Source organism: Beta vulgaris, chromosome 8 (genome assembly GCF_026745355.1).
Source record: "Beta vulgaris subsp. vulgaris cultivar EL10 chromosome 8, EL10.2, whole genome shotgun sequence".
In the NCBI taxonomy this organism is placed as follows: Eukaryota; Viridiplantae; Streptophyta; class Magnoliopsida; order Caryophyllales; family Amaranthaceae; genus Beta; species Beta vulgaris.
This window is the reverse complement of record NC_079209.1, coordinates 16,663,088-16,684,229: the sequence shown is the minus strand read 5'-3', so window position 1 is coordinate 16,684,229 and position 21,142 is coordinate 16,663,088. Positions and strand designations below refer to the sequence as shown.

General features: G+C 36.1%; 1 protein-coding gene and 1 long non-coding RNA gene across 3 annotated transcripts; one reads left to right on the top strand and one right to left on the bottom strand.

Moving 5' to 3' along the window:
* The first annotated feature begins 1,741 nt into the window (after positions 1-1,741).
* On the top strand, positions 1,742-20,889 carry LOC104901115 (cysteine-rich receptor-like protein kinase 6). The gene is made up of 8 exons (XM_048634940.2): positions 1,742-2,021; positions 2,191-2,896; positions 9,110-9,246; positions 19,165-19,295; positions 19,453-19,663; positions 19,762-19,999; positions 20,185-20,335; positions 20,412-20,889. The coding sequence occupies exons 1-8, from the start codon at positions 1,958-1,960 to the stop codon at positions 20,721-20,723; spliced, it is 1,950 nt and encodes a 649-aa protein (XP_048490897.1). The 5' UTR covers positions 1,742-1,957; the 3' UTR covers positions 20,724-20,889.
* LOC104901114 (uncharacterized) lies at positions 4,131-7,480 on the bottom strand. Of its 2 annotated transcripts, XR_007269041.2 has the most exons (3): positions 6,481-7,413; positions 5,369-5,429; positions 4,131-4,440 (listed from the first exon to the last, which is right to left on the bottom strand). It is a non-coding gene; the product is annotated as an uncharacterized LOC104901114 (long non-coding RNA). The 2 variants fall into 2 exon arrangements; XR_791155.4 differs by lacking the exon at positions 5,369-5,429 and having other exon boundaries at positions 6,481-7,480.
* Positions 20,890-21,142: the final 253 nt, after the last annotated feature.

Sequence of the window (21,142 nt, the reverse complement as noted above, 5' to 3'; positions counted from 1 at the left end):
AATGGTACTTGGGATCTTGTCGCTCTCCCTTCCGGCAAGAAAGCCATCGGAAGCCGTTGGGTTTACAAGATCAAATACCGCAATGATGGTACCATTGATCGGTATAAAGCCCGACTCGTTGCTCGCGGTTTTTCACAGATTCCCGGGGTGGATTTTGATGAAAAATTTTCCCCCGTGGTCAAAATGACCACCATCCGCTGTCTTATTGCCATAGCTGCTGCTCGCTCATGGCCCCTTCACCAATTGGACGTCAACAACGCGTTTCTTCACGGTGACCTCCATGAAGAGGTCTACATGAAAGCTCCCGAGGGCTTCCCTAATCCTCTTAATCATGTTTGCAAACTCAAAAAGTCCATCTACGGCTTAAAACAGGCGAGTCGCCAATGGTTCGCTAAACTTACTCATGCCCTTCTCTCCCATGGCTTCTCCCAATCAAAGAATGATTACTCTATGTTTCTTCAACGTGCCGGCTCCGACATCACCATTATCACCATATATGTTGACGACCTCCTTGTCACTGGCAACAATCCCCTCTCTATCCAAGCCATCAAAATTTTCTTAGCCACTCACTTCAGCATCAAAGATCTCGGTCAAGCCCGTTGTTTTTTGGGTTTTGAACTTGCTTACCTTCCCGACGGTATCTCTCTCACCCAACACAAATTCACCAAGAGCTCTTAGCCGACAGTGGTTTTTCTACCTACAAACCTGCCACTACTCCCCTTCCTCTCAACCTCAAATTAAGCAAAGATGATGGAACTCTCCTTCCCGATGCTACAACCTACCGTAGCCTCATTGGCAAACTTAACTTTCTAACTCACACCCGTCCTGACATCTCTTTCGCCGTCCAGACCCTTAGCCAATTCATGCAACAACCTCGCACAGAACACCTTAAAGCTCTCCACCATGTTCTCTCTTACATACACCGCACTCATGGGCAGGGCATCCTCCTACGAGCTCTTCCTAACCTCACCCTTCAAGCATACTCTGACTCCGATTGGGGTAGTTGCCCCGACACCCGTAAATCTCTCACCGGCTATGTCTTGCTTCTCGGTGGCTCACCCATCAGTTGGAAGTCTAAGAAACAGGGAACCATTTCCAAATCATCGTCTGAGGCTGAGTACCGTGCCATGGCCCATGCCGCTGCCGAAGTCGCATGGGTCGTTCGACTCTTGACAGAATTGGGTCTCTCCAATCTCACTCCCGTCACTCTCCACTGTGACAATCAATCAGCCATCCATATCGGCAAAAACCCGGTATTTCACGAGCGCACCAAACATATCGACATCGACTGTCACTTCACTCGTGAAAAAGTCCTTGAAGGCCTGCTACAGTTAACTTATCTCCCGACTCGGTCTCAAATAGCGGATATTTTTACCAAGGTCCTCCCGTCGTCTCAGTTTCGCACTCTCATGTCCAAGCTCGGCATGGTTGATTTTCATCCCCCATTCCAGCTTGCGGGGGGGTAAAGGATTATATTTCCTAGTGTTTGAAAGCCCATCTCTACTGCTTGTATTTATTCCTTAATGTTGGGCTTTGGGCTCTTTGGTCCGTTTCTCTTTCTTTCCTTTTCTAGGTTTTCTTTTACTCTTGTATATATATTACTCATTTTACTACTGATAGAGTTAAGTTGTAAATCATATAATATCATCATCAATATACAAGTTCATGAATCCTTGAGATCAACGCTTCTTCCTTTAACCTTGGAGTAATAACCAATTACTCCTTCACCAAAGTTTTCAAAGAAGTTGGGGAATTTTCCTCGCTAGTCGCTAGGATGTATTTTTACACGGTTTAATTTGTACCATTCAGACTACATTGTAGACTAGAGAAACAATATGACTCGGTTTCAAAGCTGTCAAACCGACTACACTTGTAAACATTATTTGGGAGTGTAGATCGTCCCTTATCCTAGATCTTCGTTTCTAAATTAATGTCAATATTAATCTGAAGCTACCATATGGCCATGTATTCTTCACTTATATCTGTCCTCACTCTTATGTTGCAGATTCAGCTCTATCCAGGTACTCCTCTAAAACAGTAAATTAGTTTATGATCCCGTGTACTGCATAAATCGTCTATGACTTTTTAACGTCTGTGCATTGCATTTACGTATTTTTGTAACTTCTTTAAACTATAAATATTTCTTGTTTGTCTTATTATTTCGTTAATGTGGCTAAAACTAATTTTCAGGAGACGCAACTATAATCACTTTAGAAAACAAGTGCGACAACACGGTGTGGCCTGTAATTGACACCACCAACGGCGCTAGCTTGAACACTAGTATCACGAAGGGATTTGCGTTGAACAGGGGCGAATCAAGGACCATTAACATACAAACAAGTTGGAGGGGTCGGCTTTGGGGGCGGACATTTTGCAAAACTGACAGCTTGACAAAAAATTTCTCCTGCCAGACTGGTGATTGTGGCTCGGGAAAGATGGACTGTATGGGTGCATCTTATCAGCATCCCGTGACTTTGATTGAATTCAGCACGGGTAATTCCGGAAACGCGCCCGACTTCTATGACACTAGCGTTGTCGATGGTTATAACCTCCCTGTAGCGGTGGCTCCACAAGACGGAAGCAGGAGTGGTTGCGCCGTGACTGGCTGCGTCTTCAATATTCATGGAGGTTGCCCCGATGAACTCAAAGTGATGGACAGGAATCAAAGCATAATTGGTTGTAATAGCCCGTGTAACGTATTTCATACGAACGAGTCTTGTTGTTCGACTTCGGACGATTGTAAACGTGATAGCTTCTCACTTGGGTCACTTATCTTCAAGAAGGCTTGCCCACGAGCTTACAGTTATGCGCTTGATGATGCCACCTCTACCTTCACTTGTTCGGGAATTCAGACATCGTATATTATCACCTTCTGCCCGTCACCTAGCCTTGCCAGGTGCATCCGCTTGACTTCTGTGGCTTCTTCTTTCATACTCCATATTGTTAGTACTTTCCATGAAAAAATAAATGTTCTGTTCCACTTATTTATATCATCTGTGCCACTCGATCATAATTATTGGTTGATCTTAGATCTTAATTATTTTTTCTCTTATATATTTATTTTAAAATAAGAAATTTATTTCAATATTAAATGACATATATAAAAGTACAAAAAGTGGGAGAGAATAGGACTCATTTCCCCTCATATTTCATTTGGAATGCGGATATCCGTTGCGTACGTCAAAATGAAGTTTAACTATTATTTTCCCTTTATTATAAAATTTCTGCAGATTATTTTGAAATTCGATTATGGGCACAATTTTTTGATTTTAATAAATGGGTTTAATTTTTTTTATTTCCGCCAAATTTGAGTTCTAATATTATGTCTCAATTTTTTAAAATATTTGGGCACGAATATTAAAGTTATATTCAAAATTTTATTTTTTGATTTTAATATATGAGTTTAAGTATTTTTTTTCTCAATATCTTTTTAATATATGGGCACAAAAACATTTCGAGTTTTCATATTTTGTCTCAATTTTTTTTATATCTAGGGCATGAATATTGAAGTCACTTTTGACAAAATTTCATTTTTTCTGACCATTTATGATGTAATTTTAATTTGAATTTCAACTATATTCGAATTAAATTTTAAATAAACTGTAATTTAAGTTATTAAGTTAACTTTTTTTTTGGAAAAAATGTAATAAAACATATATTCGTAAGAGCTATTGTAATTTGAGTTTAATTTTACTTGAACATAGTACATATTTTTAAGATTTACTGAACATAAAACAACACACATAATTTTATTTTCAATAACGAACTGTGTACCTGATTAATGGTAAAGAATCGGCAAATTTTATAGTTCCGTCTTTGAGGATGTCATGAAGCTCTGGCAAGTTTATATGATTGAATCTTATATGAATTGATTGGATTCCAATTAGATTTGATTGATATTTTTGTTTTAACAAGTTTATGCATGGAATTGAGGTTGATTAAGTGGTCAGAGGTGTAACAACCCGAATCTATAACCAACCTAATTAGGAACTAAACACAGCGGAAATCATAATCCAGGCCATTACCATCACACTAACCACGAGTGTGGACCTCAAAAACGCTTAACTTACTAAAACTTTTAGAGTCCAATGAATATATTAGAACCTCTAACTCTAATAAACTATATTAAGTGATTCTCAAATATTTAAACAACTAGATATATTATTAAAATCCTACAGAAAATTCGGCAAAGTTCCATTTGTAATATGGACTGCCTAAAACTTAATTTAGGACTCGCGTCCAATTCATAATCCTGTATCCTCAAAATCCAGCAACCCAAATAAGTCTAGACTTTACAAACTCAAACCTTTTTAATTTAATTACAAATTAACTATTAATTATAATATTACAAAGTTGATCGCCCTCGTCGCGATACAAATAGTATAAAGCATACAACAAACTTCCAACATCGAACCTTCTTTATACATTACCTTCATGTACCTGCATATATCAGGCATATAGTATCAGCCAAACTGGCTGAGCAAGATTTCATACAAAAAAGCCAAACATATATGCAGGTAGGATAACATTAATCATATCCTACAAATCATTTTTTCTTTCAGAACCTATAAATAAAATAACAAACTTTATAAAATCATTTCTTTCTTTCTTTTCCAAAACAAATCCTTTCTTTTCTATTTCTAAATCAAATCCTTTCTATTTCCTTCTTTAAATCAAATCCTTTCTTTTTCTTTTTCTTTCACGAAGAAAAAATCATAAACCTAAGGAATGGAACGAACTTTCTTTTCCTTTGGGCGAGCTAGGCCCTCCGGATAACTATAGACAAAGACCCCTAGTGTGCACACCCTACATACGGCCGAACCGCAGCAGAAGATCTAAGTCCGAGGTACTGATCAACGTACCCCCCAACTATTCTGTATCTGTAAAGTCGAGACGAACCCGACAAAGTTCCAATTCCTTGAGATACCACTTAAGGTAATCCCCACAACTTTGAAAACACAAAACTATTCTTAGAGATACCACATAGGCAATCCAATAACTTTGCAAACATAAAAACTATTCGAAATATCTTTCTATAATCTTTCCTTCATTTGCGGTTCGAAAACCAAACTTTCTATCTTTGGAGGAGCATCCTCCCATTCAAACCAATCTCAACAAAGATTTGATAAAAAAAAACCCTTTTAAGACTCTTTTTGTAATCTATAAAAGATACTTTTAAAACTAAACTCCCATCTTTTAAAAGAAACTCAATCAAAATGAGTTTAAAACTTTTATAAAACTCTTCTCGTAACTATAAACGTCTTAATAAGAAATCTTACCGTTTAACCTTACAAAACGTTTAAGTAAGAAATCGTACCTCTTTGGACTTATAATGTAAACTATAAAAGTTCTGAATATGAAACCTTACCTTTTCGAATCACAGTTAAACAACTATCTCGGTCTAAACGACTCTTCAGTGAAACTGAAAGCTACAATATAAATATGTGTACTTCGTAAGCAATAAAGGACTTGGATACAACTAACTTTAGTTCACAAAGCAATCAACCTTTCCTAAATTCACATAAAACATCAAACAAACATATCATGTTCTTTTATCATATAAATGACTTTCATGTTCTAACGTCTAACTAAAACCGTCTAACTAAAACCCTTACCAAATTAATCAAAATCATCTTACTTTATATAAAATCAACATTAAAGAATCATATGTACATATGGTAACTCAAAAGTTCATTATGAAACAAATATATGAAAACGTAAAGTTTTTAAATCAACTATATAAAATATGAAATTTGAGCAGAAACTTAATATGAGCATAACTTCCTCCTTCGAACTCCGAATCAAGCGTTTCTTGAGCCTAACTTGAGTAGAATTTCGATATGAACAACTTTTGTGAAATAGTATTTTTGCGAAAAACGTCCGGAAACTGTTGAAAAACATGAATTACAAAACTGACCTGTGATTTCTACGAATTACAACACTTTATTGTTCTACATTGCATTAAGATACAAACCTTCCATTCAATCAAACCTCAAGCCATCCCAACTCACACTAACAAGTTTAATCCTCATCTTATCAATCCAAAATAACTATTCTACTCAATCAATTCATGCTCACAACCTTCAAATCAAAAACCATTCAAATTCAATCACAAACAATTAAATCCAATAAAATTCAGCTCACATCCTATATTAAACTAAGAACCTGATTTAACTACTTCTACACATCAGATTTGATAAACCAACTAAAAGAGAATCATCATATATCTTAACTTTCAATCGATTAAATATAGAGGAAAAAACCAATCTTTAAATTCTACAAATCCTTATCACAACTAATTTTTCAATCCCATTGTAAAATTTAGAACTGAATTTTCTAGTGTAATCCGACAATAATAAATCTGAATTTGTGCTTACCAATTTAAAGAAAATAAAACCTGAAGTAAAGATATATAACTTTGTACCTTCACTAATATACTAAATAGTAGAAAGAATGAAATAGGAGCACCAGAATACATACACAAAAGGAGCAGCATGTGGCTGCCATTTCCGGCGATGAACCGCCATTAACAACAACCAGCAATAGCAACAGCAGAACAACACAGCAATGACATCAACTCACCATATTTTAAATGAAGCAGAGGAAAGAGAAAAATGGCAACCGACACCCTTGGACAGCAGCGACGGCGCCGGAGAGACAGATGAGAAAGAAGTGCGAGAATAGCGGTGAGAGAAGCAGAGGACACGGTAGAAAAAGAAAGGAAATGAGATGGGTTTGGATTTATTTCATCCAAACAAACCGACAAGTGCAAAAGAAATGGGTCAAATTATCTTAAACTTCTCTCCTTATACATATATATATCTAAAAGAAAACATCTATTTTCCTTTTCAAAATATAAGTTATATACTACTATTAAGAGTTTACATTAATAGTAATTCCACTAAAATATTACAATACGATTAACTAAATAAAGAATATTAGCTATTCACTAATTGCATGGTCAAACTCAATTTCTTTTAAATACACTCGAGAAATATTATTATATAATAAGGCTAGTAATCATACTTAGCACTTAATAAAATACACTTTAAAATAGGGGTATTACAAGAGGGGCTTTTAAGTAAATTTCAAGAGGGACACTATTGTTCTCTTTGGCTATAAAAGAGATAAGAAAAGAGAGTGAGAGACAGACAGTTGTTAAGTAGTAGCCTACAACTCTACAAGGCCCCACATCATAAGTCGATCGGCTAACGATATAGCAGTATTGTTTATGTTAATTTCTTCCAGACGAAAGTAATGCAAGTTTAGGCCTTAATACTAACCATCTGAATAGTTGCTTATTTTTTTCATCTTCAACTTCAATTAATACAATTTTCAAGACAAGCAATTGATCGATAATATATACTTTCTTCATTGGAACTTATTAGAGCTAATTTACCTAGCGTATGTGAGCTTATTTTTCTTGATACTTATTATTTTAAGGTGAAGAAAACAAACTTGAAGTCTAGTAATCTATTATTTGTTTGTCCGTTTTACCCAAACAGGGATCAATACTAGTATAAACATTGGTCATTTTTTACTTAGATGTAGGTTTGGTTATATATTATTACTAGTCTTATATGCACGCGATGCGTGTGAAAATATATAGAATTCTTCACATATAATGGAGATGGAGATATAGTTATCTTGTTACTTTTTAATTAATAAAAGCAGGTAGTTAACTTTCCTTATTATTTTTCCTTTTTTCTTTATTTGATCCTCCATGTGTTGCTTTATATAGTGAGATTCCTAAACATTTTTCCTCTTCCTCCTAATTTGTTGTCACTTTGAATTTCACGATACAAATGCACAACTTTAACAACTATTATATTTTATTTTCAATTATTAGTAAAAATCAGTTAGAGCTGTGATCTGGATACATTGAGACAAATTCGTATATCGTTTAAATCATTATAAGTATCTTTATCTATTAGTTAAAGTGATATAGTACAATGAAGTAGTGATAGTCAAGAATAAAAGAGAAATAATATAAGTACTAAAATATTTACTTCTAAGAAATGAAGTGCATTGATTGGTTTATAGTTTTTGAGTAATTTAAATATTTCAAAACACAATCTATACAAATATATTAAAAGGCGTGCGAAAAAAGCATATGCGCCACGTGGCACTATACTTAAATTTCTAATGCAAATGTTTTATGTGTATGTGTACTATTCACTTTTAAAAAAAGTGTAAGTGCAAGATATCGGACATGTGACCTTTGTAATGAAAAGTAAGATTATAACCATCAATATACTATGATTTTTTTGTCTAATGTTTCAATTAAAATATGATAAAGTTTTCTAATAATTATAATTAACTAAAAAAACTTAAACAAGTATATACATCTCTACACTTTTATTACGTAACTTATAATAGAATATTGATGTCATATTCTCTTACCACAATTCCTTTTAAGGTGTTGTTTTCAAACTCAGAATTTTCAAAAAAAAATTCTACTTATCGCGTTGTGACGTGAATTTTTCAATTTCTTAATGGAAAAAAAAACGAAAAGTGGAAAAATAAATTATGAGATTTAAAAATAATAACATATTATTTTTTATTGTAACTGACCCGAGGCATTGCCGCCCGGGCTAAAAAAAAATAGTCTATACTAATATATTAAAAGGCGTGCGTAAACCAGAAACGGTGCCACGTGGCGCTCTCCCTAGGGAGTTTTAGTTCATGTAATCCGTGTACAATAAAAAAAATTAGAAATTGCATAGTATAGGTTTTGATCCCGCGACCTCAAGTTCATGAACTAAAGTTTTAACCACTAGACCAAGTTGTATTTAGTGCTATTATATCAAAGTACAATATTAATAAATGAAATTTTTCTTAACTGGGGCATAGCCCGGGCCTAATAACTAGTTATAGCACTAAAAGGTGAGTATGGTCCCTTTGGCCTTGCTTCCCCTTTCGTAATTTTGATTTAGGATTATCTTTTTATTTTGACGGATTGATTTATATATGATTATCGGTGTCAATATAAACATAATTATCATTATGAGTATGTTTAATTTTAAATTCACTAATACAATTTATGTCAAAATACAGTTATACTATGGGAAAGTTAGTTTTAAATAAATTTTAAAAAAATTACATACAGTGTAGTTTCTGAACCTATGACATCAGCACCATCGTCGGCAGCACCATCAATATCACCTTCAACATCGCCATCACCAAGATCACCTTCACCACCCATACTTGATCTGCCAAACAAGCCCGCTACCGCACCTTCAACAAGTAAGTTTTTATTTTAATATACCACAACATTTTTCTTTTATAACAGTCCGCTCATTTTTGAACGGTTTTATTTGTATTTTGTAAATGGATTTTTCACCGGGAACCTCGAGTTTTACGAATATTTCCCGATTACTTTTGCAGTTTTCAAGTTTCCAAAATGCACAAGGTGCCCTTGAGATTTTGATAAATCATCATAACACCCTTAATGACTAACGGTCGTCAACTCTGTTAGTCATTAAGGCTAAATAAATCCCTAACTAACCTAATTAATATACTAATTAATTCTAATTAACTCTAATTACCTCAAATTAAACCTCATTAACCTTAGTTAATTAAATCCCCGCCCTTCCTCACCTACTAGCCACCCCAACCATCGTCATGCCACTATACCAGCCACCACCACTTCGAAGACCTCCCCCCCTTCCCCAGCCCTATAACCCCTTCCCTTCCAAGGCTCGAAAACCTCCCCCCCTCTCCTTCCCCCAGCTTGTAATGGAGGAAAGGAGGGGGTGATTTTCGGGGCTAAGGAAGGGGATATGGGAGGTTTTTGGGGCTAGGGAAGGGGAGGGGAGGAGGTTTTCATGGCCGAGGAAGGAGAGTAGGAGGTTTTCGGGGATTAGAAAAGGGGAGGGGGAGGTTTTCAACGGTGAGGAAGAGAAGGGGGAGGTTTTTGGGGGAAGGGGGAGGTTTTCAGGGTGGTGGTGGCTGGATGGGAGGTTGAGGAGGGGATTTTAGGTCGTCAGTTGAGAATTTTGCCTTTAGGATTAACAGGATTGACGGAAACTTAATGGGAGGGTCAAGTCATGTATTTTTCAAAACCTCAGGGCCATTTTGTGCATTCTGGAAATTCCGAGGGTACCCGGTGAATATTCGTAAAACTCAGGGGTACTTGGTGAAAAATCAATTTTTTTTTAATCCATACTAGTTTATATGGAATGTGCACTGTACGTTCTATAATAGAATAGTACTTCCTTTGTTATTTATAGGGCTGCTTTCGGTCGAGCCGAGCCCGAACTGTGGTATGCTCAGCCTGTATTCGTTTAAGTTTATTCAAGATCGAGCCGATCTTGAAGCATAACGAGTCGAACTTTGTTCGAGCCTAGCTTTGACCAAATTTAAACGATTCGAGCTCGAAATATTCACGAACAGGCTTCACTCTTTATCAACCCCTAGTTTTTACATGTTCTCTTCGTTTTACCTTTTTTAATATTTGAGATTTATAGGTTTTTCTTTTCGACCATGAAACTAATATTAACTTATTATTGTGTGATATCTAGGTTAATATATTTATGTATATATCTAAAATATTTTTTTTCTATATAAAAGTATAATCCAAGCTGTTCACGAACTTTCGAACCGAGCTTTTCCTAGCTCAGTTCTGCTCGATAAAGTCTCGAGCCGAGTCTAAATTCGAGTTGAGCTTTGACCGAGGCAATCCCGAAGTGTTCGAGAACAGGCCAGGCTCATTAAGACCCTATAATGATCTAATGGAATGAAAAAAGTTATTTAAAAATTACAATAGGTTGTTTAGGGCGTATTTCGAGGAGTATGCATAAAAGTTTTTCTTTTTGCATAAAATTAACAAACGAAAAAATAGTTAACGTAATTTTAATACGTACATGTGGATAAATCTATCTCTATTATATAAAAGTTACGTAAGAAAACAATTATAGAGAACCTTATTTTATTTCAACTTGTCATTCTAAACAAGTTAAAAATAATCAATTATTCCATACCCGAACATCACAAATTGATGAGAGGTAGAGAGGTCTAGTATATTTTAAAAGTCTTGCTAGTCATCCAAGTGGCATGAATTTTAGTTAGAGTACTTTGTAATCTGAGATCCTATCAGCGTCCTTCACATTACAAAGTTTTATCCAAGCCCTACTCATTTACGCACTATGCACCCATTCTACATACATTATATCTTGTATGTTTGCTGGATTCGACAATAATTCCCGAAGCGTAATAGATTTAATAGCATTTCTGATTGAAAATTGCAATCTTTCTTTCTTGGTGTGACATACAGTATCCAAATTCACATATTCATCTCTAAGATGGTTATCAATACCATGCTATATATAAAAGACCTACTCAAATGCAATGGAGGACCCACAAAATGGGCCTTCTAGGACTAGTCATTCGAGGATGCAAAAAATCAACCATCCACATAATCTTTTAGATAGTTTAAGGGATGAAAAAAAAATACAAGGTAAAAGTAGATATTGTGATACCACTTGCTTCAATGTGTTGAGACCCATGGCCCAAAGTGGTCTCAATTACATTCTTCTGCTACTACTAATTAAGTTAGCTTTGTCACCAAGTATTAGTACTGCTGATAATACTATAGTACTGATATCCATGGTTTTTGTCTGTAGCTAATTCTGTTGTCTGATGCTCATTGGTGTGCTGTATTACAGCCGTTATTTTGTCTGATCCAAGAAGGATTTCAGGACACCTGTCATCCTAGGAATGGTTTGTCTGTTGTTTGTAATCAGAGCATCAGCAGTATATTTACGTAGCTAAGGAAGAATGTAAGAATCATTTAGAAAAATGGAATGAAAGAGAAAGTGATAGAGTTTATCACTATCAAGAATGAATAACTTGTGTGATTGTTTTCATGGTATCAGAGCTACGGCTACTCAAATCAAAATCATTCACTAACTATCTTTCATTTCACTAAAAATCCAAACTTTGTTAAAACCAGTTTTTCAAAATAGCTAAGAAAGGGAAGATGACTACTATTGAAACAACCAGTCCTCTTTATCTCCATCCTTCAGATGGAAATAATTTCATGACTGTGGAAAAACTTCAAGGATCATCAAATTATAGATCCTGGAAGCGTACCATGGAAATAACTCTGGCATCAAAGAGAAAGCTAGGCTTTGTTACAGGACAGGTTAAAAGAGAGAATGGCACAGGAGTGAAGGCTGAAGCATGGGATACTTGTAACAACATGATAATCTCATGGATCCTTGGTTCTGTGTCTGAACCTATAAAGAAATCCATTATGTTTGTGAGCAATGCTTGTCAAATATGGAGGCAGTTGGAGCAAAGGTTTGCTCTCACTAATGGAACTAGAAAATACAAGCTAAACAAGGACTTGTATGAAACAAAACAAGATGGAAAGCAAGTGAGTGAATATTACACTTCCATGAGAAGTGTGTGGGAAGAACTGGAATCTCTCACTGCTCTACCTGCTATTACCACAGTCACAACAGAAGTGACTGAGTTCATAGAAGCTATACAACAACAACAAGAAGAAACAAAGCTGTTTCAATTCTTAAATGGTCTAGATGAGATCTATGGACCACAGAGGAGCCAAATGCTGATGATGAGCCCTCTTCCCACAGTAGAAATAGCATGCAGCTATATAGAACAAGAAGAAGCTCAGAGAGAGGTTCTAGGTCAAGTGAAGGAAGAACCAGATTCTATAGCTATGTACAGCAAGGGAACTGGGGGAGTAATGAACCAAAAAAGCCTGCAATGTAGTGTGTGTGCAAAACCAGGACACATTGCTGAAAAATGCTGGTTTTTAATTGGTTTTCCAGGAAAAGGAAAGAAACAAGGACAAAACTAGACTCAGTCTCAATACAAGGGAAAAGGTAAGATGAACTACAATCAGCAAAAATGGAGCAAGGGAAGGAATAAAGATCAGAAGGTAGCTGCTAATGTTCATCTTAACCTTAATGAGGGAGCATCAAGTGGTCAGGGAAGCACTATAACTGCCCAACAACTTGAACAACTTCTCAAGCTGTTACCTACACCATCTAAAGCAGGAGACACAGATGATGAGATGGATATAAGCTATGCAGGTATGGTGTCCTATTACTTTTGCTGATGTAGGGAAGAATGATGCATGGATCATAGATACAGGAGCCTCAGATCATATGACTCGGACTCCTGATATACTCACTGATCTCACATAATGTAAGAAAAATGCTTTGATTAATTTACCAACTGGTGAGACTTCCAGAATCTCACACACTGGACATATAGTGTTGAAAAACAATGTTAAACTTAACAATGTGATGTACATTCCAACGTTTAAACATAATTTGCTATCTGTTCAAAAGATGTGTGAAGATGGAAATTATAAGGTGATGTTTTATAAAACATTTTGTATGGTAGTTGATGAAGTCACAGGAGAAGTAAAAGGAGTAGGAAAGGGTGAAAATGGATTGTATTACATGTTAGATGAACCAGTGAGTAAAACTTTGAGAAGAATTAGGGAACAATGCACTAGTAGTACATACATGAAAAAGATTAGCAGTTGTAATAAGAATGTTATGACTGCAAGCAGCTGTAGAGAAGTTCCTAGTGTTATTAGAAATGTTGCTAAGCTTAGCAAGGAGACATTATGGCATCATAGAATGGGTCACACACCCATGAAGAAGTTGATGATGATAGAAGAGATTGGTGTGAAGGGAACTGGAACAGATGTGTGCTTAGCTTGTCCCTTAGCTAAGTTCACAAAGCTGCCCTTCCACAAGAGTGACTCAAGAGCAACAGAGAAGTTTGCACTTGTTCACATTCACTAGTACAAAATAGACGATTTGCGTCCCCTGATTTGCGTCGCATAGACGCGGAAACGACGCACAGTTGGGATTTGCGTCGCACGTGGGAGGAGTGCGACGCACAACATGGCCCATTTGCGTCGCACCTTCTTTACATGCGTTGCAAAAGCCAAATGTGCGTCGTTTCCGTGTCTATGCGACGCAAATCGTCTCAACTATCTGCGTCGCATGTCTTTTAAGTACGTTGCAAAATAGCTAATTTGCATCGCACCTATTTAATGTGCGACGCACATAAACCACGAGTCCCACTACTACCCTTTTTATTCCATAAACCCTAGCGCGCCTCACACTCTCTCTCTTCAATTTTCATTCTCAGCGCGCCTCACACTCTCTCTTCAATTTTCATTCTCAGCGCCTCTCTCTTCAATTCTGATTCTCAGAAACTCTCTCTCTTCAATTCTCATTCTCAGAAACTCTCTATCTCACTCTCTCTCTTCAATTCTCATTCTCAGAAACTCTCTATCTCACTCTCTCTCAAACCCTCAAACACGTCTGTCTCTCTCAAACACTCAAACCCCCTCTTTCTCTCACCCTCAAACCCGTCTCTCTCTCTCTCACCCTCAAAAACACGACTCTCCCTCACCGGCCTCTCTTATTCTCTCACCGGTTCTCTCAAACACGTCTGTCTCCGGCGAAAAATAGGTATAATCGCAACAAAAAAAACCTCGTTTTCAAGATCTCCGGCGAAAATTATGTATAAACGCAACAAACAATCTGATTTTTCATTTTCGAGTTAGATCTCCGGCGAAAATATGGTATAATCGCAACGAAAATTGAAGATCTTCGAGTATAATCTCCTGCGACTTCTTCGTGCATCTCAGGTTTTCAGATCTACATTTCGTTTTTTCATTTTTTTCATTTTTTAGATCTAATTTTCTGTTTTCTTTTTGGCGTTTATTCGTTTTTAATTTTAGATCTTATTTTTAGCGTTAATTTTTTAGATCTAATTTTTGGCGTTTATTCGTTTTTGGCGTTAATTTTCTAGTTTTTTTTTTGAGAGGAAATTAATTTTCTAGTTCATGCATTTGAAATTTAGATCTAATTTTTAACATTAATTTTTTAGATCTAATTTATTCGTTTTTGGTTCTCATATCTGCGACTTTTTTTTTTATTTTTTATATCTGATTTTTTACTTTTATTGGCATTTATCATAGTATGGGATTTTCTTTTTAATTCTCTGAATTTCTTATTTTCATTTGCAGATCTGTGTAATTTGTTCTTCTCGAAGTCTTCTTCGTCGAAAACCGACAGCGGCTCATCCTTGTTTTAGTTTTATTTTTACATTTGTAATGTAATTTGTTTACATTTAGTTTACAAATTCTTTTACATATTTACAATGTAATTTGTTTTGTATATATTGTATATATATTTTATACATTTGTTTGTATCTAATATTTACATATTAATGCAAAAGATGTGTTTGTATATAATATTTACATATCAATGTAAAATTATTGCAATTTTAAATTGGGAATATGGAACTGTGAGTTTGAGAGAAAAAAAATGAATTATTGCGATTTTAAGTAAGTGCAAAATATTGAGTGCTGGCTCCTACTTTTTGGCCTGATTTGCCTATTTTTTGGCTTGATTTGCCCACTTTTTGGCTTGATTTGCGTCGCACATTGCTTTATGTGCGACGCAGATGCTTGATTTGCGTCGCACATACTGCTATGTGCGACGCAAATTACCTTATTATTTGGGGTTGTGGAGAGCCATCTGCGTCGCACCGTATACAGGTGCGACGCAAATAGCTCAACCATTTGCGTCGCTCAGCATACGACGCAGATCATGTCTGGGTCATCTGCGTCGAGGCCTTTGCCGTCGGACCCATGTGCGACGCAAATAGGCGCCTCACATCCGACGCAAATTACCTTTTCTGTACTAGTGATTGATACCTGGGGGCCTTACAAGGTCAATTACAGAGGGAAATTCAGGTATTTTCTTACCCTAGTTGATGATTACTCAAGAGTTACTTGGGTTCATCTTCTAAAACTTAAGTCTGATGCATTTGCTGCTATCAGGAATTTTGCTGTAATGATACAAACTCAATTTGGCAAAGGAATCAAAATACTAAGATCAGATAATGCTCTTGAGCTTGATGATGCAAAATGTAATAAGAAGTTTTTTTGGTGAAATGGGGATTGTTCATCAAACATCCTGCACTGATAGACCCCAGCAAAATGGGAGAGCTGAAAGAAAACATAGAAACATACTTGAGATGGCAAGATCACTGAGGTTTCATGCTGGTTTACCTCTCCATTTCTGGGGAGATTGTGTTCTTACAGCTACCTTTATTATCAACAGGGTTCCTAGTGATATTCTGAAGGGTAAAACTCCCTATGAAGTTCTTCATGGAAAGAAGCCAGACTACTGACAAATTAGATCATTTGGGGGTCTGGCATTTGCATACAATCTAGAAAGAAGAAAAGATAAGTTTCAAGCAAGAGGAGTACCATGTATCTTTCTAGGATACTCTCACACTCAGAAGGGGTATAGACTTCATCATTTGCTAACAGGGGCATCATTTGTATTTAGATATGTCAGATTATATGAATCTGTATACCCTTATCACATATTTCACTCAAGTACACCTCACTCAACTACATAACAACATTCTGAAGAACAGAACAATTGATGAAGAATAAACTAGAGAAGAAGCAAGAGAAGAAACTGAAGAAGAAGAAATTGAAGATGCAATTACTGCTCCAGATCTCTCTATTAGAAAGTCTAGCAGGACTTCTAAGACACCAGTATGGCATCAAGATTATCACATCAGTGCTAATCATGTTCAAAGAGTTGGAACAACTCAAGTCTCATCTCAGTTCACTTGTATGATGGGCACTGTAAGTACCACTCAGGATCCAAGACATTTCAAAGAAGCTATTAAACATTCACACTGGCTAGTGGCTATGAATGAAGAGCTAGAAGCTCTTGAGAGTAATCACACATGGGAGATCACTGATCTTCCACCTGGAAAAGTTGCCATTGGTTGTAAGTGGCTATACACCACTAAGTATGATCCTCAAAGGAACACTACTAGACATAAGTCTAGGTTAGTAATCCTTGGAAATAGGCAAAAGTATGGCATAGACTATGCTGAAACTTTTGCTCCTGTAGCAAAGTTGACTACAGTGAGGGCTCTTCTTGCTGTAGCTACCATGGAGGGTTGGCATATACATCAAATGGATGTAAAGAATGCCTTCCTCCATGGGGAGTTGGATGAAGTTGTTTACATGAAGTATCCACCAGGCTATGAAGGAGAAGGGTTCAGGTTTTGATGTTGCATCTCAAGAGAAGAATGAAAGAAAACCACCTGCAAATAAGGTGTGCAGATTGCTTAAATCACTGTATGGATTAAAGCAAGCACCAAGGCAGTGGTTTGCTAAGTTGAGATTAGTATTAATGAAGAATGGCTTCACTCAATCAAGAAATGATTACTCATTATTCACTAGGGTCAATGAATCATCATTTGTGGCAATCCTAGCCTATGTTGATAATCTGATCCTAACAGGTAATGACATGAAGGCTATCTCTCAAGCTAAAAGCTTTCTTCACAAGGAGTTCAAAATGAAAGACCTGGGAAACTTGAGCTATTTCCTGGGAATAGAGGTTGATAGAACTGATCAGGGGATCTTCTTGTCTCAGAAAAAGTATATCAGGGATCTTCTAGACCAGTATGCTATGAATGGTTGCAGGACACTCAAGTTCCCTATGGATACTCATGTTAAGCTTCTATCTACTGCTAGCACTCTTCTCCCACATCCTGAGATCTATCAAAGATTAATTGGGAAGCTCATCTACCTAACTCTTACTAGGCCAGATATTGCTTACACTGTGCATGTTTTAAGCCAATTCATGCACAGTCCTACTTCTGTTCACTTCCATGCTGCAAAAAGGGTGTTAAGATACCTAGCTGGATCACAGGATCAAGGTATACTTCTTGCTTCTAATTCTGGAGCTCAGCTTAAAGCTTTTTGTGACAGTGACTGGGCAGGATGCCCAAATACAATGAAATCTACTTCAGGCTTCTGTATCCTACTTGGAAAGTCTCCTATTGCCTGGAAGTCTAAAAAACAAACTGTGGTGGCTAGATCAACAGCAGAAGCTGAATACAGATCTATGGCTATGGCCATTTGTGAAGTCATGTGGGTTAAAGGATTACTCAAGGAACTAGGGATTAAAAACCTTGGCTCTACTCCCATTCTCTGTGACAACCAGGCTGCACTGGCTATTGCAGCAAACCCTGTGCATCATGACAAAACAAAATATGTTGAGATTGACTGTCACTTTATTAGAGATAAGGTTGCTGAAGGACAAGTTAATCCTACCTATGTTCCTACTACTGAGCAGGTTGCTGATGTCCTAACTAAAATCCTGACTACTGAGCAGCATAGGCAACTATTGTTCAAGCTGGGAGTTCACACACTTCAATTAGTCTCCTCACTTTCATCTTGAGGGGGAGTGTTGAGACCCATGGCCCAAAGTGGTCTCAATTACATTCTTCTGCTACTACTAATTAAGTTAGCTTTGTCACCAAGTATTAGTACTGCTGATGTAATACTATAGTACTGATATTAATGGTTTTTGTCTGTAGCTAATTCTGTTGTCTGATGCTCATTGGTGTGCTGTATTACAACCGTTATTTTGTTTGATCCATGAAGGATTCCAGGACACCTGTCATCCTAGGAATGGTTTGGTCTGTTGTCTGTAATCAGAGCATCAATAGTATATTTATGTAGCTAAGGAAGAATGTAAGAATCATTTAGAAAAATGGAATGAAAGAGAAAGTGATAGAGTTTATCACTATCAAGAATGAATAACTTGTGTGATTGTTTTCACAATGTAGGTCCTCCACTACACAAGTATCTACATATCCACGTCATATAGAGTTGTCTATTGTTATTGCATTGCTTTACTGAATAATTTGTTGAATTTTTAACAAAATTAAAGCCATTAAATAGTTGTGCAATCTAACATCTCAATGAAGAAAAGGTAAACAATGTGTAACATGAACATTATTATGTAATTTGCCATTATATAGAGCTTTACAATTTCAAATAATGCTCTTAGCAATCACTTCCCATGAGTCCATGATAACGTTATATGAAACATATAGGTGATTCTAAGGCGAAACATACTTCTCTCTTAATTGCTCTGCCGATAACAGCTGCAATATCAATTTTGTTGTTGTATGGAGTTTGGACTTGTATGCGCAAAAGGAAGGCCATTAAAACATCTTAAACTTGTAAGTACAAAGAAATCTATATCAAAGTAGCAATGGCCTTATTTCAATCATTAAAAAGCTTACTTTTTTTATTCTTTTTTCTACAAATCCAGTCAGCGGAAGTGTCTGAGATCAAAAAAGCTGTTCTTGACTCCTTACAATTTGATCTACACACAATTCGAACAGCAACGAACAACTTTGCCATAGATAACAAACTTGGAGAAGGCGGGTTTGGGGAAGTCTACAAGGTAACATCGTACATATCATTTAACTAATGATAATCTTGTCCCAAAATTTTGTATCTTTTTCTTTGGTTGCCAACAGAAAGGTTAGCCTATTATTACCTCTTAAGATTTAATGTTTCATTTTCTCCTTGCAATATGTTATGGGGTTTCTATTTATCAGGGATTACTCGAGAATGGAGAAGAAATAGCTGTCAAAAGGCTTTCGAAAAACTCAGGACAAGGAGTTGGTGAGTTTAAAACTGAAGTTGTTTTAGTGGCAAAACTCCGACACAATAACTTGGTCAAGCTCTTGGGATATTGCGTAGCATTGGAAGAAAAATTACTTGTTTATGAGTTTCTTCACAATTCTAGTTTGGACAAAATTTTATTTGGTATATATCTCAATCAATGATTGAAGTCCATATTACAAATTATATCTCTTCCTTTTTTCATCAACACCTTATTAGTAGTTTGTATGGTGGTGTTACAGATAACTCCAAAAAATCGTGTTTAGGTTGGCGAACAAGATCCAAGATTATAATTGGTGTCGCGAGAGGGCTATTATATCTTCATGAGGACTCCCCGCTTAAGGTTATTCATCGAGATTTAAAATCAAGTAATATATTACTAGATGAAGATATGAATCCTAAGATATCAGATTTTGGCCTCGCAAAGCTTTTTGGAGTCGATCAAACTCAAGGGGACACTAAAAGAATTGTCGGAACATAGTAAGATCTCTAGACTTCAACAAGTTACAACATTATCTTTGTCATAATCACTGTCTTTTCTATAGTTGGGTTTCAATAGCTCTAAATTAGTCAATTAAAAATCTAGAACATTAACTTTGTTATGTTTTATTATTTCAAACTAAAGATCTTGGTAACTCGATAATTTTTCTAATTATGAATTGCAGTGGGTATATGGCTCCAGAATATGCAATTACGGGTCATTATTCTGTAAAATCCGATATTTATAGTTTTGGAGTCATAATACTTGAGATCATAAGTGGACAGAGGAATCGATTTTTCGGACGTGTTCAGCTTGAAGAGGCACTACTGCACCGTGTAAGTTTTTTAAGTTGATCAAAGTTCATATGCTCTGTCCATAATAATGAATTATAACTTCTCAGTTGTGGAACAGGCATGGAGGTTGTGGAATGAGGATAAAACCTTAGATTTGGTAGATACATCGTTGAACAATAACTTCCCAGAAGAAGACGTATTTAAGCTCATCAATATTGGTCTATTATGTATTCAAGAAGATGCCATTGCAAGGCCGAGAATGACCACTATAGTCGCTGCACTTAATGGTCGAGGAATTAGTCTCCCTAAGCCAAAGCCACCAAATTTCTTTGGTACTATTAATAATTTTGAAGATAATGACGTAGAACATAATTCCCAATATGTATATACAGGTTGTAATACGATTACAGACCTGTCTCCTCGTGACTAATCTACAATAATAATACATTGTTGATTTGCATGTTTATAGGACACGTTACTTAGTTGTACTTAGCGCAATTGTATTATTCTTTATTAGTACAGAAATAATAACTGTTAATAGGATGATATATTTTAAGAGGGCTGAATTCTATTGAAACCATGATATTTACCTTTTATTTTTGTGGAATTATAGAAGCAAAACGATCGATAATAAAATAGAATGTTTCAAAACAAAAAACAAAAAAAAATCGACCTGGTGTAGGTAAAATAATAAGAGGTAAAAATGTTGATGGTAAAAGAACTTAAAAAAAGTTTATCATCATGATATTACTTTGGTTCAAGATTCCGAAAACGGCTTCTTCAACTATATTATATCTCAAATGATTTTATAACAAGTCTTATATCTTGACAATCGAACTTCACGCAGAC